General features: G+C 52.6%; 2 protein-coding genes across 2 annotated transcripts in view; both read left to right on the forward strand.

Moving 5' to 3' along the window:
* LOC113490671 (arf-GAP with SH3 domain, ANK repeat and PH domain-containing protein 1-like) overlaps positions 1–22,924 on the forward strand; it is a 28,222-nt gene extending 5,298 nt beyond the window's left edge. Inside the window, exons 3-26 of the mRNA XM_026867227.1 lie at positions 193–338; positions 765–839; positions 3,916–3,965; positions 4,080–4,209; positions 6,081–6,166; positions 6,628–6,703; positions 8,108–8,194; positions 8,416–8,516; positions 9,927–9,996; positions 10,454–10,541; positions 11,042–11,090; positions 11,455–11,618; positions 11,834–11,967; positions 12,621–12,712; positions 15,240–15,417; positions 16,278–16,363; positions 16,694–16,809; positions 18,513–18,580; positions 19,064–19,171; positions 19,278–19,473; positions 20,019–20,195; positions 21,119–21,264; positions 21,986–22,108; positions 22,342–22,924. Coding sequence (XP_026723028.1) covers positions 193–338; positions 765–839; positions 3,916–3,965; positions 4,080–4,209; positions 6,081–6,166; positions 6,628–6,703; positions 8,108–8,194; positions 8,416–8,516; positions 9,927–9,996; positions 10,454–10,541; positions 11,042–11,090; positions 11,455–11,618; positions 11,834–11,967; positions 12,621–12,712; positions 15,240–15,417; positions 16,278–16,363; positions 16,694–16,809; positions 18,513–18,580; positions 19,064–19,171; positions 19,278–19,473; positions 20,019–20,195; positions 21,119–21,264; positions 21,986–22,108; positions 22,342–22,416 — 2,621 coding nt within the window. The 3' untranslated portion in view covers positions 22,417–22,924. The remainder of the gene's footprint in view (positions 1–192; positions 339–764; positions 840–3,915; positions 3,966–4,079; positions 4,210–6,080; positions 6,167–6,627; positions 6,704–8,107; positions 8,195–8,415; positions 8,517–9,926; positions 9,997–10,453; positions 10,542–11,041; positions 11,091–11,454; positions 11,619–11,833; positions 11,968–12,620; positions 12,713–15,239; positions 15,418–16,277; positions 16,364–16,693; positions 16,810–18,512; positions 18,581–19,063; positions 19,172–19,277; positions 19,474–20,018; positions 20,196–21,118; positions 21,265–21,985; positions 22,109–22,341) is intronic.
* Positions 22,925–23,669: 745 nt separating this feature from the next.
* LOC113490674 (CMP-N-acetylneuraminate-beta-galactosamide-alpha-2,3-sialyltransferase 2-like) overlaps positions 23,670–24,645 on the forward strand; it is a 4,439-nt gene continuing 3,463 nt past the window's right edge. The window contains exon 1 of the mRNA XM_026867230.1: positions 23,670–23,759. The gene's annotated coding sequence lies outside the window, so the exon portion shown is untranslated. The remainder of the gene's footprint in view (positions 23,760–24,645) is intronic.

Below are 24,645 nucleotides of genomic sequence, written 5' to 3' on the forward strand. Positions count from 1 at the left end.
GCAGGTTGGATTGGCCACAGCAGGAAATAGGGGTCTCAGCGGTCCCTATAGCTGGAGGTGCGTGGGGGGGCACCAGAAGCCAGCTCGGGTAAGAGCAGAACCAGGCATGGCGACTCCCAGAAGGGAGGCAGGGTTGGTCATTCATCCTGACCTTCTCCCTGAACTCACCAGAGACCATGCATGTCCCCCCAGACCTCATCAACCACCTTGAAGCCCACATCACTGCCCAGGAGAAATTCTCAACCAACTACCAGCTGGAGGGCGAGGAGCAGCTGGCCAGCGCCTTTAGCACCTTTGCTGCCTTCTCCTGGGAGCTGTTGACCGCTGTCAGGAGCCTGGTAGGCAGCTCTGTCCCCTGCATGTACATCAGAATGGGGCTCCTGGCTTGCAAGGGGATGATGACAGGGGTCTCCAGGAAAAGCAGCAGGCTCTGGGCCACAGCCCATCCTCTTCCCCAGATGGAGGTAGGAAGCCATGGCGTGCAGTTGCAGAGCCAGTGGCGCAGCATGCACGGCTGGGGCTGCCTGTGCAGACATCCGAGGCTCCTTGGAAGAGGCCTCTGGAGGTCTGTCCACCATCCTGCTTGAAGCTGACCTCTCACCAACACTGGGTCAGGCTGGCTGTGTTTCTTTCTAGCCTGGTATTTTCCTGACTCTTTTCCAAAGTGGTTCTTCTGCAGGCTCACAAATAGCTCTGCTTTTTCCACATGAGGAGCGGTGCAGGGGTGCAGTGCTACTGATGTGATCTCTCTCATTCCTTTCCAGTTGCAGAGTCTGTACCACAACATCAACTTTTCCCTGGAGTCATTAATAAAGAGTGACATGAAAGAGCTCAAAGGGGTAAGCAGGGGCTGAAAGGGCTATGCCAAGGTGGGGCTGGTAAGCGAGTGGCTGGAGGAAGAGCTGGTACCAGCTGTGGGGTCTCATTCCTGGCTCACTCCTTGTCCTCAGGCAGGGATATATGTTGGAAGGGCAGGTCTGTCTGCATCTCCTGCATGCTGGACCTGCTCCTTCTTGAGGCTGGTGTCTCACACCACAGGTCAAGCTAGTGGTGCCCCTTAGCTGGGACCTCTGCCTGTCTGCAGACACCTGGCTGAATCTGGAGGAGTCTGGTGGCATTTGCTATGTGGGGAAAAAAATCAGGGTGTTGTGCACCAAATACTGATACTTTCCCTGGCCATCAATACACAAACTCCCCCAAAACCTCCCAGTGAGTTTTTCCTACCCTGCAGGCCCACCTGTGGCTCTTGCATTTATGTGTGTAAGCACTCATGTTGGTGTGACTCTGAGCATGCATATATGTATCTGTGTCTTGGTTCAGCTAGGATAGGGTTATGTTTCCCCAGCAGAGAAGGGGAAGGGATCTCCAGCAGGGTTATTCACACCATGCTGAGGTCAGGTTAGAGCTTTTTCCTTTGTGGCTTTGGTGGCAGGGAGCAAGCGAGCGAGCTGTCCGTAACCATTGCAGTATTTCTCTGTATATCTTTTGTCTTGTTTACTGTTATTGCTGGTTTTTGTTGTTATCATTGCTACTGTTGTTGTTCAGATTGCTTATTACGCTGTTGTATTAAATTTCTGCTTATTTTAACCCGGGGTTTGTGCTCTACTTGTGTCCGAGGGTGGGGGAGGGACAATGGCAACGTGGTCTCCGGTCCCAGCAGGGCTTAAACCAACACAATCTGCCAGCTGCAGGTACCTCTCAGGGACTGCAGAGTAGCAAGTACTGAAGTGACCATGCAATTTGATCTTCAGCGCTGTAGAGATATCAGAAAGCTTCACAGTGGTCATGAGTGTAGATTTTAGGAAAAATATCAAACTCCTATTTAATTTTTGCCCTTTTTAACCAATGGGAAGGCCATCCTGGTTCTTGGTAAGTCTGCACACATGTCCTTGCTGCTAAGTCCCCATGGCTGTGCTCGGGCCATCAGCTACGTGCACTTGCCCCTGGGCGCTTCTGCCTGTGCCTGTTCAGGGTGAGGATGCTGGACCAATCCCTATCCTGATGCTGGAGCAAGGTCGCTGTAGAAGGGCTGCTGATCATAGCCTGCATCTAATGTGGTGGAGCAGCTGCCACTCCTCTCTCTGTGATTTTGGGCACAGAGACTCTGCAAGCAGGTTATGTATGAATTGTAACAGTAAAGCAGTTATTTTTCAGCTGATGCATACACAAGATGGTTAGGATTTAATGAGCTTGGCATTAATAAGCTCAGCACCATGATGAGACACCCAAGCACTCACACTGGCCAAGCAAACCAGCTCAGGAGGAGCAGGGACAGTGCTGTTGCTCCCTGAAGCAGATTCTTGTTATTGGTCATTGCTGTCTTTCACCAGACCTGCTCATGCTCTGGCAAATCCTTGTGTTTTCTTCTTCTAGGATTTTATATTTTTCCATTTTACTGTTTTTCCTCTTGAGTCCTTGAGCTAGTAACAAACTTGTTTCAACAACCCGAACTCTGTAATTATACCTGTTTAATCTTGTATGGTTCCACTCTATAGATTTTCTCACAGCTCTGCAGTTTCCTCAGATGCCTGATGAAGGTTTTGCAGGTGGATTGTATCAGAGCTGGGTTGGGGATCCTTGAGCAAACAGCTGAACTTCTGGGAAAGTGGAGGGAATGTTTTGTACAAGATTGCAGAAAGACAGATGGGAATGGTGGCAGCATTTGGGGACTTCCAAAGGACTAAATGCCAAACACCAAAACAGATTATAAGCATTTAGGCATCCTTTTGGAGCATGAAAGTGGAAGGAGAGAGCAAATTCTGGAACTTCTGGTGTGAAATGATAAAAGAATATATAAAGAATAAATAAATATGAAGGAAAAAAATCCACTGTCTGTGTTGTTAAGGACAACATCAAGAAGATTTGGAACCAAAAAAAACAGGCAGAGAGAGGAAAAATACCAGCTGCCCACAAGGAGTCATGATTAAGCATTTCTAATGGGATCCAACAGGAATCAGAGGCAGACCTGAATCAATTTGACATTTTCATTAGAATGGAGATAAATGCAAGATCTCTTCTGACAAGGTTCTGTCTTGACATAAAGAAATTTCACCTCAAGAGACAGAGTGGCATTGAGACAGGGACTGAGAGAGGCTGTGAAATCTCCATCCTTGGGTTTTTTTCAACATCTGCCTGCACAAAGACTGGTCTGAATTCAGTGCTGTTCATGACTTGAGTGGGACGTTAGACTAGAGACCTTCTGAAGACCCCCCCCAACTGATTTACTTCATCTTTCTTTGACACAGATGTTTACAGAGCAGTAAGTGGTGAGAACAGGGCAGAACATGGTTGATCTGAGTAAATGCACATATAAAGGACATAATAATGGACAAATGCAGATGAGCATACGAAAATGGTGACCACTGGAGAGAAGCTAAAGTTACACAAAGTCCAATGAGAAACAAATGATGGCTTTTTAGCAGCAAGAATAATTCAACGCTAAATGAATACCTGGGGAAGAATGAGATTGTGCTTATGTTGCCAGGTCTGGGTAGGTTTCTGATGTCTTTGAGTGCTGTTTTGGTTAAATATAACATTCTGGCTTCAGCAGGTGAGAACCTGGTCAGTACTTTCTGGCTTGGCCGAGCAATTCCTTCTGCCCTTAGAATTGTGAGTCGGTAGAAGGTGTTATAGCTGGGTACTGCTATATACATACCTATGTGATGTACATATGTGCGATATATGTGTATTTGCGTGTGTGTGCAACCATGTGCCTGTGAGTGAACCTGCACTTGTCCACTGTGTACTGAGGAAAGGCAAGGATCTTCCTAGTGAGTGACACTCCTGTGGACAGCCATGTCCTGGGTCTGCAAGGACCTTTCTGCTAGGGTGACCCAGTGGGAACACGGTACACTGAGGATCAGGAAGACTCTGACCCAGTCATAGTCATTAAATGGTGCCTTTGGTTCTTTCTAGGAGTTCAAGAAGCCCTTTGAGAAGGCCTGCAAAGACTATGAGAGCAAACTGTAAGTCTTCAGTCTCCCTCACCCTGAGGCCTGCACTTGGAGGCTGGTTTTTGTCTGCCTTCACTGGCAAGTAGTCAGACGGAGCTTTTCACATATCTCTCCTTTTTCCTTGAGAGCCAAGATCGAGAAGGAGAAGCGTGAGCTGGCAAAGCAGCATGGCATGGTGCGGAGCGAGGTGAGTGGGGGAGAGATTGCTGAGGAGATGGCAAAGGAACGCAGGACCTTCCAGTTGAACATGTGTGAGGTAAGGACAGGGATCAGCTAGTGCCATGCAGAGCAGTGTTAGAGTAGCTAAACTGGCATCCAAGAGATGAATTTTCCTTCTATTGGAGCACAGCAACTGTGCCACAGCCCCAGCAGAGCCCAGTCTGGAGCAGGCAGACATCAGCGGTGACCCTCACACTGGTATTTGTCACTTGCCCTCTGAACTGGGATTGTTTCAAAGCAGCTTTTTTGTCTGATTCCAGACTGAGTTTTCATTCAGGGTCATGCTCTCTCCCTAGTAAGCGACTCATGCTTGTGTCCAGGGTATTGCAGGTCCCTTTCTGCCTTCCTGTGATGCTGAAGCACCCCAGGCTCTGCCTCAGTCACCAGCAGCATCCAGCAACTCTCTCTGCTTGGTCTCTGGGGAGCAACACTGGGGTGGGCTGCAGATCCCCAGGGGCCATTGCTCACAGGTCACATCTCTTGTGCCAGCAAGACCCTGGACATATTCCTTCAGTTGGAGTGCTGCCTGGGTTGTGGTAGGCTCAAGCCAAGCTGGGGTAGGGGCTGATCAAGGAGTTTAGCCAAAGCTTGAGCCTATATTAATTAAGCTGGCAGTAGAGCTAACAACTTGAGAAAAACCCCACAAAAGCTTTGGATCCAATCACCTTCCTGATTGTTCACAGTGGTCACTGCTGGCACCAACGTCCCTGCTCCCTCTCAGACAGTCCCACCATAGCCCTCCCTCTGCTTGTTGGAATAAACTCAGCACATCATCCCTGCAAATGGGATTTCGTGCTCCCACTGCCACAGGTCACAAGAAACAGTATGAATAAAAGATTAGAAGATACTAATTTCATTAAAAATATCCAGCTCTTTGTAACCATGTTTTGGAAACTGTTACTGTTTCTGTACTGAAACTGTTCTACTTGAAATATCAGAAGCTCTTGTGCTACAGAGTTGCATCATCCTTAATCAGAGACAGTAGGTCAGGAGGAGGTTTAATCTGTGCTGATACGAGTCCACACATGGCATTCAGGTTCCTAAGAGGGTGTCTTCTAGGAAACACTTCTTCTGATGGATTTAGGGTGTTTTGAATGGTCCTCTCAGAATAAATACAGGGAAGTCTGAGGCTGGCGAAGCTGAACGTGTATTTTGGTAGGTGATTTACTATGTCGGCCTGGGGGTCTTCTGGAAAAGGTTGTTGGAAAGTTTCTATTTTTACAGTAGTTGCAATGTCAAGAAAGCTGATGCTGGTGTAGGAGTAGTCCAGAGATGTATAGAGAAATACTCAATGTATTTCACAGCACAACACACTGTTTCATGTTGTCAGTCCACCAACTGAAAGGGCCAGTGTTAGTTTTCACAGGTGAGCTTATTGTGGTGGAGGTTGGGCTGGGTGAGGTGGCAGGTAAGTTTGGACTGGGAATCTGAACCTTCAGCTCACTTCTGAAGGCCCTCAAGGCAGGCTGTGTGTAGGATATAGGCAGGCAGGTTTGCAGCGCTGATGTTGTTGGTAGGGTCAAGTGGAAATGGTGCAGTTCATGGATTGAGTTTAGTGGGACTTGGAGGAATTTGGGTATTGAGCAATGAGGTTTGAAAGTCTATAGGAAAGCTGGCTGTTCTTCTCCTTGAGGGTGTATTAACTGAGTGTTTATTCTGCATAAGTAAAACCCAGCAAACCCAGGGACCATGCCACCGCAGTGGGCCCACCACTCTATTGGCCAGATCAAATCGCTGGGCTCTGATAACCACCATCTTCTCACCCCATAAAGGCCACATGAGCTGCTCCAATCAGGGCGTGACTGCCAGGATGGGCCACAACACACTGGGAGGGGGACCATCAAAAAGTGTATAAAAGGTATTTCTCTCTAAGCTACACATTCAGTCCCTATGTCCTTTTCCCTTCAGTATCTAATCAAAGTGAATGAGATCAAGACCAAGAAAGGAATTGGTCTGCTGCAAAACCACATCAAGCACTGCAGCTCACAGTTCAAGTAAGAGCAACCTGTAACCTGCCTTTACACTCTTTCTCTCCAGAAGCGCTGGTTGTAGAGGGGACCTGGGGATGGCTTAATTTGAAGAACGTGAGTTCCTGCAGTCAGTTTGGCCTGTCCTGTAACTTGGCAAAAGTCCTCTTTTCCTGGAGGCAGTGGAGGCAAGGATCTCAATGGGATGTGTTTCCTCTCTTTAGTCTGACACTGTAAAGTGGAAATCTGGGCTGCAATGAAGACAGAGTGCTGAGCACTCTCCCTGAATTTAAATGCCTCCAGATCTTTCTAAAATATATTTCCCAAGAAAGACTTTTTTTTTTCCACCATGAAATGGAAGTGCTGCCTGCTGAAAGCATGATGGGCTTGGAGGCAGGAGCTCGGGGGAGCCTGGGGTCTGTAAGCTTCACAGCCAGTGCTAAGAGCAGAATTTCAGGACTTGCCCTTACATTAACATCTCCTCTCAGTTTTTTCCAGGAATGTTTAAACACAACAGCAAAACTTAAAAATTTTACAGAGAAGCTCATCCCAGAACTGCAGATTGTGAGTATTCATCTAAAGTCAGGTGTGGCGAGCAGTAGCAGGCTGGAGACCAAGGATGTATACCCCAGGGCCTCCTTTTTCTCTGCAGAAGCAGAACTGAGGACTTTTGCAGCTCTTCACATATTTTAATCATTATTTCCTGAATCTCTGATGTGGAAGTGGCCCATGGAGGGGGGAAATGTAGTCATAACCAGCAGTAGGAAAATTACAGTGCCATACCCCAGGACACAGAGTAGGAAGAACAAGCATAAACGTGGATACCAAGGAGGCACTAACATATTCATCTGCCAGAGACCTAGCTGCTCTGCAGACTTCCAGACTTTTCATTTGTGCTCCTAGCTTTCTATGCCTGTTGCTGCCAACTCAAGTTCTTAATGCATTTACTTGGGGCCTTGTTTTGCTGTAGAGGCAGGTTACATAAGTTTTGTGAACTTCAGCTTTTAACTTTGAGCTCTGTCAGTCATACATGGCCCAGAGACAGAAAGGATTTTCCAAGTGGCAAGGCTTTCAGAGACAGTCTGGGCACTCACGTCCCAGGTGGTATGACATCCTCCAAGTACAGCAGAGGGTTTATGTTGATTTACCAGCATTTCTAGACAGCTGTTCAAGTTTATGTGGGCTTGCTCATCCTTCTCCATACCTCCTTACAAGCAAAAATTTACAGAGGTTTGGGATATGGTCCTCAACCAAATACTGTGTCAGCATCACTTGTACTTGTCTCCCCTGATCCTGTGGTGCAGGTCTCCTCTAGGCATCTGCACTTTGTTTGAATTAATTGCTTTAGGGGTGTTACCCTTCCTGTTCCATAATTTTTAATCATTCATATTAAAATCCATTATATAAATAACAAAAAGGGGGGCATCACTCCAGAGCAGGGTAGATGAGCACAGCAAACAGCAACTTATGGATCCCTCACTCCAGGATCCATTTCAGGGCCACATTCCTGTGCCAAGGTCCATCAACTTTTTGATGGCTTGGAGACCTTTTAATTATTTTCATTACTAACACTACCAAGGGGAAAAAAACCAACAACCACAGTGACCTTCAAGCTGTTTGTTGTGTTTACACTGCAGAGAGCTGCAAACAGCTGTTTTCTCAGTAAAATGAAGACTGCTCTCCTCTGGTCTCACACTGCAGGAGTCCCAGTGCTGGGGACATGCCCGCTCCCTCCTCTCAGCAAAGTTTCTTGCTTCTTGCACACACCACATACCATGTGAAGGTCAAGTAGCAACCTCCCACTGAAGGAATGGGGCTTGGTGCGTCCCACAGACATGGGGAGGCAGAGAGGGCAGAGGATGGCGTGGGGGGTACCTCTGCTGTGACCAAGAGGAGTGAGATGCCACAGCTGAGACAGGATCCTCCTGCTGCCATGTGAGCAGCTCACTCTGCTCCTGTGCCTTTCAGATGAAGATCAGGCAGGATGAGGAGAAGAAGCAGCTCTGCTCCCTTCGGGATCAGCTGAAAAAAACATTGCAGCTGGAGCAGAAAGAGGTAAAGCCTGATCTTTCTTGGAAGGGAATGTGGGGTGGTGCCCACAGAAGGCGTGGCATAGCAGCTGCTCATATAGTACCTGCCTGCCATTGCAAAAAGCCGTGAGGTTTCTGGTGAGCTCTGGGGAGCACAGCGTCCCTGGCAGTCCTGTGAGGACATGCTCCTGGTTGTCAGTGGTACTGGTGCGCTAGGGCCTTGCTTCTATTTCTCTTCTCTGCCAGGACCCTGGGAACAAGCAGGCAGTGTACAACATGCACCAGCTGCAAGGGAACAAGCAGTATGGAACAGAGAAGTCGGGGACCCTCTTCAAGAAAAATGATGGGTAAGTTGGGATCTAGCATGCCCCTTTCAATTGTGCTTTGGTGACCTGGGGCCAGAACAGGGCTCACTCAGACCACCCTCCTCTCCCTGGTGTGGCCACAAGGCAGAGGAACAGGACAAGCATGCATGAAGGTGTGCTCAGCACTGTGCTAGCCTCCAACTGCTGACAACACGGAACTCCAGGCAGCTTGTGTCCATCTTTTAGCTTTGGGGGCATTCCTCTCCCATGAAGCTGCCCAATGTCCCGTTAAGACCTGTGAGCACTGGGGGCAAGGACACCTGCACCCACCAAGGGAAGCCAGAACCAGCTCCCCATCTTTCCTTCCAGCAAGGATCCCACTGCCTTCATCCAACACCCAGAGGTCTTGTGCTGGCCGGGATGGGGAAGGGTCAGTGCTTCTCCCTCTCCCAGGCACTCCTTGCTTTCCAGAACCCCCCTTCCATCACCTCTGCTCTGGGATGAGGAGCCCTGACCCCTCCACCCTTCCTGGGTGGGAGACACTCAGGGGTGCACTGGGGATTTCTGTACAGCCCTGGTCATGTTTTCTGCTCTCTTCTCCCTTCCTTTCCTCCCCAGCCCTGACACATCCTTTGCCTTTTGGACCCTTCTGCCCTCACAGTTCAGTACTGGGCTCAGCTCCCTGATGGTGAGAATTAGGGGAATGAGCAGAAATGTGGGGTGAATTAGACACAGCATACATCAGTGCTGCCTTGGAGATGGCATAGTAGGCCAGAGGAGGGAAAGAGCCAGCAGCCATTCTGTGCCCCTCTCCCAGGAACCAGACCCACTGTCTTTGGAAAGAGGATCATCTCCCACCAGTGTGTGGAAGTATGCTTCCTGGGAATCACATGGGTCCTGCACTGGGAGTTGCACACCTGGAAAGGACTGTGAAGTATCCTAGAAAAACCTGAAACTGGACAGAAAATAATGAACTGGGGCTCAGGGGTCGCCTTCACTACAGACTGAAGTTCAGTCTCTCTCCACTTTTGGGTGTATCTCTTCCACCTTTCACCTGTGTTATGGTCTTGTCTGAATGGCAGACACAGGAAAACCAGCTTGGGAGCAGTTTGGAGGGGATGGTCTTAGATGTTTGCTGAGGGCTTCTTCTAAGGGCTTCGTGCTCTGCTAGCAGGTTCTGCTGCGCCTCTGCATCTATCACCTCCACAGCTGCTGTACTGCCTGTCTGTAGAAGCCTGGCTTATGCCATATGATGGGTCCTTCTCAGCTCATAACAGACCAAGAGCAATAGACCCTGACTGTGGCAGCCCAGTCGGCATGTCTGCTATGAGCTGCAGGCCCATGCTGTGCCTTGTATGACTCTTGCATTTAATCAGTGCTGCACTGCATTGGCATTGCATGTCTGCTCCGCTGTATGTGTGTCCTCTCAGCTCAGCCTCCACTCATTTCCAGGTTGAGAAAAGTCTGGCAGAAGAGGAAATGCACCATCAGCAATGGCTACCTGACCATCTCTCACAGCATGGTAGGAATTGCTTCTTCCATTCTGCTCTGTTCCTGCCTGGGAGCTGCTGCCTGTTGTTGCAGGATCCACAGAGCCGCCTGCTGCCGGGCACACCAGTGGCTTCGTGGGGCTTGTCAGAGCCCTCATGCCTGCTGCTTACCCTGCTGGGCTGCCCTGGTGTAGGAGACTTTCTGTTGAGACTTAAGTCCTTGTAATCCAAGAGAGATTTAGATAAACACAGGAGGTCCTCACGTGTCTGTTTGCATGGAGGGGCATGAGCCTGGGGACCTGGCTCCAAGCTTGGGGTGGCTGTTGGGAAAGAAAAGGTCTGTGCTGCTATTTCTTGCATTGCTCCTGAGAGTGGAGCCAAAGACAAAGTGCTGGGCGTAAGGCAGATCCATGGCTCTGTCTCCAGAGCCAGTCAGTGCTCCACACCCCTGGACCACAGCCCTTTGATGCTTTCTCATTCTGCTTGTAGCTTAACCGCCCACCAGTCAAGCTGAATTTACTGACCTGCCAGGTGAAGCTGAACATGGATGACAAGAAGTGCTTCGATCTGGTTTCCCGTGAGTGGTGGCACCTGCCCTGCTGTTCCTCTGGGAAGGGCCCAGAGAGGCCGCAGTGCTTTGGACTCAGAGAGCCAGTGTGGGCAGGGATGAGGGGAAGCTCTGCAGCTTTGGGCCAGCTCGGGCTGGGGTGTTACTCTGGGGAAATTATGCCAGGAGGCAGCTCTGCTCAGGAGCAGTGATGCACATGCAGGGTGTGAGATAGACAGCACTGCCACGGGGCAGTACAGTGTGTCTAGGAACCACACAAGTGTAGTTCCCAGGCTGCAGCTTAGCTAACACCAGCATCCCTCATTCTCGGCACAGGAGCAGGTGTCTTTGTCTGGGGTGCACTGGGAAGGGCCTGAATCAGACAGAGGTGACTGGCACCCTGGGTGCCTGGGCTGGAGATTGCTCCCAGCTCTGCTGAGCCCAGCTCAGGTGTGTTGTCCCTGACATGAGGCTGGCAGGGGAGATGGACGAGAGGGGTGCCTGGAGAAGACCGGTTCTGTGTGTTTCAGACAACCGCACATACCGCTTCCTGGCAGAGGACGAGCAGGACTGTGTTGCGTAAGTACCGCAAGTGCCTTGCCGTGGACCAACAAGTGCTCCTCTGACTGCTGCTGAGGAGCCAGCTCTTTGTCTAATTGAGCAGCATGCCACAGACCCTTGTTTGATGCCCTTCCCATCCTGACTGTGTCCCTGCCTCCCCAGGGGTCTGGCCTCCTGCAAACAGGACATGGAGCTTGATGGAGGCTCCTGACACCCAGTTTGCTGCTGGTGTCCCGTGCAGGAGTGTGGTGGCTGCTGTGCGGACTGAGGCAGAGTGGGATCTCCCCTGCAGCAATGGGATCAGTCCCACTGCCCTCCTCACCCCGAAACCTAAGCACAGCTACACAGGACCCTGCTGCTAAGCTGCTTTCTGCCCATGCAGCTGGGTGTCCATCCTCAGCAACAGCAAGGAGGAGGCGCTGAACGTGGCCTTCAGCAAGGGGCAGGGTGGAAGGGAGAGCAGCTGGGAGGAGCTGACACAGGCCATCATCGAGGAGGTCAGAGGCTTGCCTGGGAACAGGGAGTGCTGCGACTGTTCAGCCCCAGGTGAGAGCCAACCCACGGCCGTGGGTCTGCCATGGTTCTTCCACCCTGGGCAGACAGAGCTCTGCCTGGCCCTCCACAACATCCAGTTCCTGGAGACTTACAGGCATCTGGGTTCTTGCCCTTCCCCTCTTTCCTGCTGAGGTGTTTGTGCCCTGGGGTGGTGTGGGGCTAGCAGGCAGGAGATGTGCACCAGCCTGGTGATCTTGTCTCTACAGATCCCACTTGGCTCTCCATTAATTTGGGCATTCTGATCTGCATTGAGTGCTCTGGGATTCACAGACAGATGGGTGTGCATCTCTCCCGTATCCAGTCGCTGTCTCTGGACAAGCTGTCAACCTCCGAATTGCTGGTAGGGCACTGACAGTGCACTCTGTCTTTAAGCCTCCCCCTGCTTCTGCTGTGACATTCCTGAAACTAAGTTAATTCAGTGGGGTTTCCACCTGTTAAACTGACCCATACCCTTCTGTAATTCCAAGGGTTTAGTGGTTATTGTGACAGGAACTGTCATCTTCAAGGAGGAGAGGAGGGAGTCATTTCACTGCTACGGGGTGACCCATCTCCCTCAGTCCCCTTCCCCCATCTGTGTCCCCTGGTGCAGGGGAGCTGTGGGGCAGGGCCAAGCTTGACCTGAAGCAGATAAGAGTGTGGGGCAGGCAGGGGGTTGGAGACCTTGCACGAGGCTATGTTAGGGCCACAATGCTCCAGGTGCTCAGGGGTTTGGTAGGGCTGTGATGGGAGCTGCAGGAAGCTGGTGGGCATCAGGGAGGGGATGAGAGTGTTTAACAGGGATCTGCTTGCCCAGGTATGAGCCGAGGGTCAGCTCAGGGGTTGGTTGCACTGCTGGCATTGGGAGAGCTCAGCAGTAGGAGTCAGGGCAGAGTCTCCAGCATCCCCTTGACATCCCCTCAAACCCAGGATCTCAGTCTGGAGCTCCCTCTCCTGCTGCCACACATGTAGAATTGCTGCATGTCCCATGTGACCTCTGGCTTCGCTGTTTTGCAGCTGGCGAGGAATATTGGCAACTCTGGCTTCAACAAGATCATGGAAGTGAATCTTCCCAGCTTTTCCCTGAAGCCTACAGTGCACAGTGACATGTGAGTTGCTCTGCAAAAGCTGTTTTTTGTGGAAGGTTAGATATGGCCCTCACCCATGGGGACACAATCTGCAGTCCTGTGTGATCCCCACAGTGACCAGGCACATGGCACTGCCTGATCTTCTCCCCAGACTGTTGCTTCTCTTTAGAAGCAATTTCATCAAGCCCAGCAGGAAAAGTTTGTTAAAGGAGAGAAGAGTGAGGAAGAGCCAGCAGGACAGCTCAGGGATTGGCCTTGAGGTCAGGAGAAGGATTGAGGAGTTGATGCTGGAAAGGGAAAGGAGAGAAACATAAAAAAACAAGTGGAGCTGCCAAGCAGGATAGCCCCGGCTATACATTGGCAGGGCAGGGAAGGGTGGGAGGCTGGAGTGGGACAGGGGACAGGGACTTGCACAATGCAGAGCAGTTCACTGTGTCCAGTGGCTGGGTCCCAGGTTCAGAGTCAGAGTGGTACCTGGGGGTGTTGATTTCCAGCTGTCGGAACAGGAGCCAGCAGTGTGCCCAGGGGGCCAAGAAGGCCAATGGCATCCTGGCTTGTGTCAGCACTGGCGTGGCCAGCAGGGACAGGGAAGGGATCTGAGCCCTGTGCTCTGCACTGGTGAGGCCGCCCCTCAATAAGGGGGTTCAGTTTTGGGCCCCTCACCCCAAAAAGGCCATTGAATGACTCGAGTGTGTCCAGAGAAGGGCAACGGAGCTGGGGCAGGGTCTGGAGCACAGGTCTGCTGGGGAACGGCTGGGGGAACTGGGGAGTTTAGTCTGGAGAAGAGGAGGCTGAGGGGAGACCTCCTGGCCCTCTACAGCTCCCTGCCAGGAGGGTGCAGAGAGGGGGATGAGTCTCTGGAGCCAAGGAACCAGTGCCAGGCCCCGAGGGAATGGCCTCAAGCTGCCCAGGGCAGGGTCAGGCTGGCTCTGAGGAAGGATTTCTGTGCAGTAGGGGCTGTTGGGCATTGGAATGGGCTGCCCAGGGCAGGGGGGGAGTCCCCATCCCTGGAGGGGTTGAAGAGTCGAGCTGACCCAGTGCTGAGGGATCTGGTGGAGCTGGGAATGGTCAGTGCTAGGTTAACCGTTGGACTGGAGGATCTTCAATGTCCTTTCCAACCTAGACGATTCTGCGGCTCTGTGATCAGCATAGGCATTGAGCAAAGATCTGCTGAGGATGCAGGAACCCCCAGTTCTTCATCCCACAGTGCCCCAGCCTTGAAGCTCTGCAGAGGATGAGGAGAGCTGGGATGGTGTGACTGGTGTCAGCAGTAGCTGGGGTCTTCTCCAGGGCTTAGAGCTGTAAACCTGGGGTGCAGCAGAGCTTTTGGGGGAAACATATAGCTGGGGAGCTTATTGTCAGGGGCTGATGGAACTTTCAGGAGGCTGGAGAGCAAGCAGAACAGGCATGATGAGGTTCCATTACAGGCATGTATGATCTGACTAGGTCATCATTTAGACAGTGTGGACCTACCCTGCAGTGAATAGGTGGATAAGGAACTGCACTTGGCAGGGAGAGAGCAGCAGAGAGCTGAGAGAGCAGGAAAATACAACTGGAAGAACATAGTCAAGACCCAAATTGCCAGATCCATCCTTCCGCTTGGATGCTGATGAAACTGAAACTGCATGAAATTAATAACTCATCTCTTCCTCAGTGGCCTTTTCTGTTTGGAGCACCTCTTTTCCCCTGGGGCACCTGTGGCCACCTCAGATCCTCTGGCTGACCACTGCTTTCTGCTGTTCTTGGCCTCTCCAGAGGGAGAGTCCTAACTTACCTGGCCAGTCTGGATGCTGTTCCTGACCTGTGGATCTTGGCCAGTTCATGCCACATGGTGTTTCCCAGACCTTAAGATTTCTGCTCATTCCCCTAATTCTCACCATCAGGGAGCTGAGCCCAGTACTGAACTGTGAGGGCAGAAGGGTCCAAAAGGCAAAGGATGTGTCAGGGCTGGGGAGGAAAGGAAGGGAGAAGAGAGCAGAAAACATGACCAGGGCTGTACAGAAATCCCCAGTGCACCCCTGAGTGTCTCCCACCCAGGAAGGGTGGAGGGGTCAGGGCTCCTCATCCCAGAGCAGAGGTGATGGAAGGGGGGTTCTGGAAAGCAAGGAGTGCCTGGGAGAGGGAGAAGCACTGACCCTTCCCCATCCCGGCCAGCACAAGACCTCTGGGTGTTGGATGAAGGCAGTGGGATCCTTGCTGGAAGGAAAGATGGGGAGCTGGTTCTGGCTTCCCTTGGTGGGTGCAGGTGTCCTTGCCCCAGCCATGGCAGGGCTCACACGCTAAATGCATGGTAGTCAAGTCCTCGTTTAATTATATAACTGCAGGAGAGCAAGCTTTAAGGAAACCACATTGTATTGTAAGAGGAGTTATGAATGCTGCCACAGAGGAGTCTGGGGAATGAGACAGAGAGAGAAAAGGTGCTAAACTGCCTGGCATGTCTGAAGGAGCAGGAAGGTGGCTGGGGCAGCAGGAGAGGAGGTGAATGGCCCGAGGATGCTCGCTGGGTCGCTCTGCGGCCCCTAACTCTCATTTGGCTGGTCTCTGCCAGGGCTTTTCGGAAAAATTTCATCATTTCCAAGTATGTTGAGAAGAAATATGCCAAGAGGAGCCCTGCTGCTCAGTGCTTTGGCCTTCCAGAAGCCGTGAAAGAGAAGGACATATTTTCTTTGCTCCAAGCATATGCAGAGAACGTGGATTTGAGCGAGCCTGTGCTGGCACCTCTGCAGGTATGGCTACCCATCCTGTGGGCCTGTATGGCAAACAGTTTTGCTGTTGCCTCTCCAGCCTGTCCATAAGGGTCCCTGTGCCCAGGAGGGGAAGTTTTCTGTTAAAAATAGTGCTTGGCTGGCAGACTTGGGCAGGGTGAGGAACATCACAGCAGAGGGAGGCTTTCTGGTTGTGACCCCACAGCCCTTCTCCTGTTGTGTATGCAGAGGACAGAATCCATAACCACAGGCCCAAGGCTTTCCAGAGGCCAGTTTGTAACCAAGATTCACCTGTAAACTTCTGAGCAGAGTCCAAGTCTCACTGTAGGCTGAAAAATCAGGGCAGCATTTTTTCCTGCAAAACCACAGCAAAGGTTCTATCTGTAAGTGCAAGAGGAGAGCACAGCCACACAGTGCCATGACACCCCCTTTACCATCAAGGACGCTGGGGGTTGTCCTCCAGAGTAAAATCAAAGGAGCAAAATGCTGCAGGAAGCACCATCAGTATGGGATATCTTGGAACAAAATGGCAAGCAAGAAGCAGCTCCATGGGAAGCAGTTGTTGCACACCCTAGGCCTCTGGTGAGATCATGGACTCAGCAAAGTTCAGCCACTGGCCTGGGGAGAAAAGTCACCTTTTGTTGCCTCAGTTTCTAAATGTGAAAAGGGAATAACTGATTCTTCTTCATGAAGCTATAAGCCATGACTCTATGCATGTTAACTAGGTTCTCACTAGCTTTGGTGGGCTCTGAAGAGACAGTCAAACCTCTTCATCTCTCAGGGATTTAAAATGTCTAAGGACAGTCCCTAGAGGACAGTGCTCCCACTTGATGGTGCAGGCAGACACAGTCTCATCCTTGCTGTATTTTTCTTGGCTACAGGAACCTGGGGAGACCATTCTCCACCTGGCAGTGCTCTTGTCTGATCGAACGTCTTTGCATATAGTTGATTTTCTTGTCCAGAACAGGTAAGCTCATGACACCCAGTCAGTTTGGCATGGCTAAGCTGTGGTAGTGAACGGTGCAAGACTGATGATCTTCTCCAAAATGCTCCCAAAAAAGAGAAAAATCACCAGGGCAGGCCTCCCAGCAAATGTACCTTGGTCTGGGCTTGGGGTAACTACCCTGTAGATTGTGGGGGCCTTGTCTCCTCTGGGTTGAGGTGTGATGGTTGTGGTGACCACCTCTTCTCCAGGCGAGGTGGGAAGGACACGTGTGCCAGCATCAGGCAGTGTTTGCTGTGGCTGGGGCCAGCGGCTCTTCCCAGGGGTACTGACATTATCCACCCTCTGCTGCAGTGGGAGCCTGTCAAAGTGGACAGCAGAGGGGAACACGCCGCTTCACTACTGCTGCTCTCACAACAAACCTGAGTGTGTCAAACTGCTGCTGAAGGCCAAAGCCAACATCACCATCAGTGAGTGGTCTCAGGATTCCCCACCCTATGCACACAGAGCGTGCTTCTCAGGTTTTCTCTGGAAACACCTCCTTAGCCCTGCTTAAGTGCTCAGTAGTGTTTGTCTGCATCTGGGGAGAAGTGGACAGAGTTGGGCGGGGACCCTGCTCACAGGGTGACAGACTTAACCCCAGGCTCTTCTCTGCATGTCCAGTGAGGCGCCCTGCTCTGATACTGCTCTTGGTTGGCTCTTCAGGATCAGTGGTGTTCACAAGCCAGTTTGGGGTGCACGTGGCCCTCTGTGAGTGGGGTGACCACATTTCACAGGCTCCTGCTCTCAACAGCCTGGGACTGAAGCAGTGGCTTTGCTCTCCAGCTTGGAGCAGGGAATGCTCCTCTCTGCTCCCGAGGGAGGAACTGGTTTGCTCTGGGGTATTCCTGATCCCAGGCAAACTGTGCCTCTGTCCCACTTCACTTCTCCTCCTCCCAGGTGGGCAGCCACAGGCAGCTCTGTGGTGGGACTGCCCTGAGGTGGGCTTATTGAGCTGGCAGAGTCCAGCAAGGCAAACACTGCCTGAGCTGCTCTTCCACACGCAGCACTTGCACAGCAGGAGACAAAACAGGCACTTAACTAATTTTCAAAGCCAGCGCTGCAATGCTGGAGAGCAGGTGGGAGGGCTGCCAAAGCACTGATTCAGAGACAGTGTGTGCTGGTGCTCTGGAGCCCAGATCACAGGTCCAGCCATTTATACTGCCCAACACAGAAGTGAGCATTAAAACTAGGAGCCTGGAGGAAATGCGAGGGCACAAATGTTTCCACCATCAGCTATCTGTCTGAGCTCGTAGGTTCGTTGAGCCATGCTCCCAGGGATGGCCGGAGATGCTTCCTCCTCCAGGCAGCGTGGTGGCAGACCCTTAGAGGGAAAAGACTGTGGCAAGCAGCAGGAACTGGGTGCACATCCCCCCATTGCACAGTGATTTGACAGCCAAATTTCTCACCACCTCAGCGTTGCTGAGTGCAGCTGTGCCTGACCTGTCTTTACTGACTACCTTGAGCATCTGAAGTCCACAGTGCAGACCCCACTGCTGGTCTGGGGATAATCTGTGGTTCCTCAAGGCACAGACCTCTTGCTGTTCCCTTCTCCCACCCTTCCCCTTCCCCAGAGTCCCCCCAGCCTACCCCTCCACAGCCAGAATTGTGCTGCAGTCCTGCAAGGAGGGGTTTTGCAGAGTTACACCATCACAGGTCCCATCTCAGACCTTCCAGGAAACTGAAGTAAAATGGTTGTCACTTGTTCAGACTTGCACTCACACCCCTGCTTGCAAGCACTGGGACCTGGGTGTCTGTGTGGTCTCTGTCTACCAGGTATCAGGGCACACATACTGGGTCTGTCCAAAGCTCCCTGTGGTGACACAGAGGGCATTGGCTGTGGAGCCCTCTGGTTTTGTAGCCTTTAAGGCTCTGGCAGTGACTAAATTCTTCTGTCCCTCTATCCTATTCCACCTCTGTGAGTCAATCAGGATTTATTTATGCTCCTTTCTCTCTTTATCTGGGTGCCTCAGTCACCATCCCTTAAGGGGCTGAGCCTTTGTTTTGGTCTGGGTTTAGGCTGTCCCTTCTTAGAAGGCTTATTTGCCCCCAGATGCCCTGAATGCAGCACTGTTCTTCAATTTGCTGAGACCAGTGGTGTTCAAGGCTGCCATTTCCTCCCCCCCGCCAACAGCTAACAAAGCAGGAGACACGGCCCTGGATGTTGCCAGGAGGATGAGACATCCCCTATGTGAGGAGCTGGTAAGACTGTGTCTCATCACCTCTCTGGTTTCAGGACACATCCCAGTGGCAGAGAGGGGCAGGGGGTCCCACACCTGTGTGGACACGTCCTGCAGGGCCACCTGCGCCCCTCAGCATCACCAGTGCCAGTATGGGATGCAGAGGAAGGTGCAGAGGAGTCCAGTGGGGGCTGGCCCTACTCATGTGGGGTCACTCAGGGCAGAGCAGTTTGGGACAGGCCAGGCAGGGGTTGTGCTGTGCCTGGGCAGCGAGACCTGGAGCTGTACTGACACTGCCTGGGGTGAGTCCAAGGCTGCTTCTGCCACAGTCTGATTTGTGTGTTTGGAGAACTTCTCAAAACCCCATTACTGATGGGAAGTACTGCTCGCAGCTCACAGACATTGCCCTGATTGTTAGGTGGTTGGGGATAGGGCCAGCAGCTGCCTGTGGGGCTGGTAGGGCAGGACAGGGTTGCTGGGTCCTCAGGGAGCTCCTGTGCCCCAGCTGCTGCAGGCCAAAAGCAATCAGTTCAACCCCCATGTCCACGTGGAGTATGAGTGGTGCCTGGGCCAAGATGACATGTATGAGAGTGACGAAGACCTAGATGAGAAGGTGAGGTCCTGATAGGCTCTGGCTTAGGGCCACACATGCAGGGGCAGGCACCTGTACCTGCCCAGCCATACCCAATCCATCTAATCTGAAAATATCCCTTTCTCAGCTGGGTTCTGTGAAGAGAGGGTCTGCTCATCCCCAGAGCTGCTACCACCCCCCTGCCACTGCCCCCAGGCTGGAGGAGGCAGGGGCAGTGTCCTGGGGGGAGTGGCCAGACACCTGCAACCCGCCAGCCGACCACCTGGATGTGACACCAGCCGCCTCCTATGTACCTCCATTTCCACACCAGTGGGCAAAGCCAGGTGAGAGCCTGCAGTGGGATGATACAGGGGCTGACAGGCTGAGCCTCTGCTGCTGCAACCTAGTTTCATTGGCAAAGGGTGGTCTGGGAGGGAGCTGGGCCCCTGATGGGGTGTGAGGGGTTGTCTGGTGGCCTAGGGCACCCTTTAGTCCTCTGCTTCTTGAGGGACCAAGGCTGGCTTGTGCTGGCTGGTGTCCTAGCACTGATCCTTGCTTTGAAGGCAGCACAATGTATTCTCACCCTTGGAGCCCCTACACTGCTCCTTAGCAAGACCGGCTCCTGCCATCCTTGCTCAGCCTTCCCGTGGCATGACCCACCTCCAAGAGTTCACTTTGCTTTCTGGGAGACTCAACAAATTCTGACTGACTTCCCCTCTGCCAGTCCCAGCTCTGCTTCCAACCTGATCTAAAAAGTCAGACCTGCAAGCAGAGAAAAGGAAATCTCTGCCCATGTGTTCGTGCCCATTCTCCCCTGGAGCTTTGCTCAGGAGTCCTGCTCAGTGCCAGCTTGCTTCTGACTCCTGATCTGTTCTTGCTCTGTGTTTAGCTCCCCAGGGGGCATATCCACCCTCCCTTACCAGCTCATCTGTCTTTGCTGAGGACGCAAGAAGTAGCAGGAGCCCACATTTGCCTCTGAGCGTCAAGTACAAGCGCACATCCTCAGAGCCAGTGCCTTGGGTACCACTCAGCTCTGAGCAGCCCAGTCTGACCAGCCTGGCTTCAGGTAATAAAAGGACAAGGAGCCAGACCACACTGGTGGGAAGGACCTGCTGGAGGTCTGCAGTCCAGCACCCACACTAGGTCAGATTGTCTGTGGCTTTCCCTGGCCAAGCCTTGTTCCTGGATCAGGCCTGCAAGGCCTCTTGCTTGAATGTAGGGCTAGGAGATCTGTGGGAGCTGTAGCACTGCATGGCATGCCCACAGCTGATCACGATGGGGCTCCTGCACCCTGGCTATTAGACACGGGTGCTTCCAGGGCAGGGTTATTCTGGGGTTTGCTGAGCTGCTGAAGATGTTGAATTCAGAGAAGAGAATGACTCCGTTTCCATCTTTCAGGCAGTGGATTTGTTTCCACGGGTTCCCTGTGGCAGAATGATGTCCCCCTCTCCATACCCAGGCAGGGTGGCAGGTTGGGGACTGAGGCAGTGGCTTGCAGAACATAACCCTTTGACAACGGGATGAGGACTGCCAGGAGCAGCCCTGGGTGCTTCATGATGGAGGTCAGCTGCAGCCTCCAGGCACCTCTAGGAACCAGCCTCATCCCAGCAGAGCTCAGCAGCATGGGGAGTATGGGGGGACAGAAGGTGCCAAGTGCATGGCCCATGGCAGCTGTATCCTTCCCTCAGTGCTGGCAGCTCTTGGGGCACCTTGGGGTTGCATAGCCCATATTCCACCTCTGGGTAACACATTTCTCACCCCTGACTACATTCTATCTCCATCTACTTTCTGGCCACATCCCCTTCCCCTGATGCCTCTCTCTACCCTGTCCCCAATCCCTCCCCTTTCCAGCTCCCAGACTGATGGGGTACTTGTTGCCTATGTTGTACCATGGAGAAGGACCATGCTGCAGCATATTGCCTGACAGTGGTGGTTGCTCTTGTCCACTCATGATGAAAAGTGGGAGGAGATGACCAGCCTGTGTCCTAGGTGCCCTGAAAGCCACGGACTCCCTCTGCACTCCTGGCCCTAGTAAAGCGGGACAGCCTGGCCCACACCGGTCCCTTGAGGAGCCAGATCCATGTTTTGGCCATACCTTGGATATTCCACCACTTCTTCCTCGGAGGAGCAGTTTGGTAGGTGGCCAGCAGCCAGGGCTAGCTCAGTTCCTACATCTGCCCATATTTATCACCTTTGGTTTTGAACTGAGGTGGAATCAATCCCAGCAACTTCTCATCCCAGCACTTCAGTTGTGACTCTCTGGCATTGATGTCTCTCTGCTAGGTGCTGGGAATGCTACCAAAATCCCCATAAGGCTCCACTGCCTTTTGAGGAAAGCCTTGCTTATGATTTTGGGTTGTTGGCAGGTCAGGGTGCAGTTTTAGACATGGGCAAGTGTGCAGCGTCCACACTGGCCCTGCCTCTCTGTGCTCCAGGGGACCCTCTTCTCCCACAGAATGCTGTGCAGACACAGATCTGTCATTAAGGGGACCTTCCTTGGGTTGCTTGGGCTTGGGGTTTTGCCAAGCAGTGCCACTGGCTCCTCGCACAGACCTGCCCTGAGACAACGGGGACCCCAGACAGTGCAACTGCACATGTTGCAGTCCTGAGGCAGAGGAGCAGGTGCTTCTGGAAGGATGCTCCTGCAGAAGGAGGTGTCTTCTGGATTCCTGTCCCACTCAAACTCCCAGCAACTAACCTGCCACCTCTGCCCTCACTCTGCACGGGAAACCTCCCAGTCTCTCATCCTTGCTCCTCACATCTTTTCAAGTGGCTTTGGGTTCAAGACACTAGAGCTGGTTCAGTTTGTGTCCGATGAAGCTGGGAAGGCTTGATGATTTTCTCTCCTGCTTGCAGAACAGACGCCTGCTCTGCAGGGTCCGTGCTCTTTATGACTGCAATGCTGACCAGGAAGATGAGCTGACTTTCCACACAGGCGAGATCATTGTGGTGTCTGAAAAGGAGGACAGCAACTGGTGGGTGAGTGAAACTGTGTATACTGACCAGCACTGGGATTGCACATGATTCCCTTTCTGTCCATCTCTTGCCTCTGCCCATGACTGTGGGATTGTCACCTCCTACTCTGCATCTGTCTCTACATCCTCCATCTTTTCCTTAGCAAACAAACACAGCTGTTACAGGGCCAGTTCTTCATCCCCTTGAATGTCCCTGTGCCATCCTCACCACTCCTTTTTCTTCCTTTCTCCCTGCAGAAAGGGTGGATTGAAGGACAGCCTTACAGGCGAGGTGTCTTCCCCGCTTCATTCGTTCACGTGCTCAATGAGTAGGAGTTGCTTCAGTTCAAGAAGGAAGATCTGATCAGCTGCTTAGAATGCAATTCCCCAAGCTCCCATCTGTACCAAGGCCCCACCATGTGCTGTCTCCGTCACTTCTGCCGCCCAAGCATCCCTGTCCCCACAGCCCACTCCTTCCATAGGCTGCCAGCAGTGCCATGCTGTCCCAGAGGATCCCTTGACCAGGCAAAGAGAGAGAACACATCAACCTACATGCTCCACACGTGTGCTCCTGCCCCAGCCACCTCCCCATGCAGGACACAGGCCTGGGCCACTCATTGCCAAATGCCCGGCTCTGGCCTCACCCTGACCATTCTGCCTGTCCTGTGGTACTCCCTGCTCTGCCAGAGCTAATGGAGATGATGGTAGAGCAGGGCAGCACAGTGCCCTGCATGGCTCTGAACCCTGGGGAAAGGGGCTTCTGCTGAGGGCTGAGCACACTGGGAGCGTGGCAATGCAAACAAGTGCTGTGCCATCCCTAATTCCTCCCACCCAGGTCTGTCTGTGCTCCAGAAATATGCTCTGTGGCAATTCAGGGCATTGCTCCTTGGGTGCCTCCCTTCCCCAGCAATGGTGGAGAGGACCTCTGAGCTCGCTGCCAATAAATACCAGCTCTTTGGTGCTCTGCATTTTGCAGGGTTGTTCTAGTTTGAATCTCTAGATCCTTCCTCTTCGCTTCTTTCCCTTAGGCATCAAACCTCCTTGCAGGCATCAGAGCAGAGGGATGACCTCCCCTGGATAAAATTACTCATAATTCATCTTGCATGGCTTTTCTCTACTGGCTGTGTTTTTATGGTTGCTGAGGCACTTTTCACAGCCCTCCTGTCCTCTTTGAGCCAAAATCCCATCCAGGTGAGCAAAAGAAACTGGTTGGTAAGGTGCTGCACGCCTGAGGCTGTTGAGATTTCAAGTGTTGCTTATGTCAGTGTTGGCAAAAGTTGAGCCATCCCAGCAGGACCTGTAGGGGCAGGAGGACAGTTCCACTTCAGGCAACTTCTCCCATCCTCAGAGGAACATTTGAATGATTAATTTCCTGATTCAGCCCAGGGAACGCGGGTAGATCATCCAGCTCCAGTGGGACCGGTGGCCACCATGGTGCTGCGCTGGGTGGGAGGGCTGTACTGGGACACCAGCGTGGTGGGCACTGCTGAAGGAAGGACAACAGCCCTGACCTCACTGTGTCACTTGCCGCAAAGTTCTGTTCTCCCCCACGTTGTGACGCAACACTTCCTCTTCCTGTGGTGGTTGTTGCAGCTTGCAACAAGCACTGGTGAGGCCACCAAGCCCGGGAGCATCACCATCACCTGGCCCTGCTCAGTGGCGCTTCCTCTGAGGAGGTGAGGGGCCCTAGGGACAGCTGGCTGGGGACCGGGGGGTCTCTTTCTTGGATCCAGGTCTGGGGAGCTCCTGCTGGTGACCCTTGGGGCTGAGAAAGGATGGGGACAGGTCTGTGGCTCCTGGGTGCAGCCCGATGTAGCAGCCACGTGACCGTGGCATTGTGGCTGATTACACTGGGCTGGGGAACCCCAAGGTGAGGGCACCTCTGGGCTCAGGGCCAGGAGGGGTCATTTCAGCCACCGTGGGGTTGCAGGTGCAGGTGGAGAGGTCCCAGTCATGGAGCAGGGGCTGTGCATGGGCACAGGCAGGGAGATGGGACTGCTCAATCCTGCCTGTCCAGAGCCCTGTCCTCCCTGGTGAGGGGTGACTGCAAAAGGCTTCGTGAGATATTCACGGCACTGCCTGAGTCCCTTGGCTCAGGGCTTAATGGAGCTGCTGGCACCAGCCGTGCAGTTGCCAGTCAGCTTGTCCCCGTCCATGGTCTGCAGCTTAATAAACCCTGAGGCTCCATGAGTGCCTGAACCAGCCCAGGGGACTGCTGATTCCTGGCCTGACCAGCATGTCAGATGGGTGCTCTTTGCTGCCATCACAGCAAATGCTCATGGCTGCTGCAGACTAAGTCATGGGGGTCCACAGCCACCATCAGGGAGAGTGTTGGGGATCTTTGGGGTCCCCCTGAGCCTGCAGGGTGAAGAGCTGGCATTTCACAGCCACTTCCTGCTCAGGAGCACCCACATCTGCACTTCGGGTGCACTGGGGGTAGTTGTTTGCACTTCCCTTCAAGAAGAGGTTATGGTTCAGTTGTTTTCTGAGAGGGCAGGTTTACAGCAGAATGCATCTTGCTGTGGCCACCCGGGATCGTGCAAACAATACGCGCCCCCCCCC

This window comes from Athene cunicularia, unplaced genomic scaffold, assembly GCF_003259725.1.
Source record: "Athene cunicularia isolate RWA unplaced genomic scaffold, athCun1 SCF_2, whole genome shotgun sequence".
In the NCBI taxonomy this organism is placed as follows: Eukaryota; Metazoa; Chordata; class Aves; order Strigiformes; family Strigidae; genus Athene; species Athene cunicularia.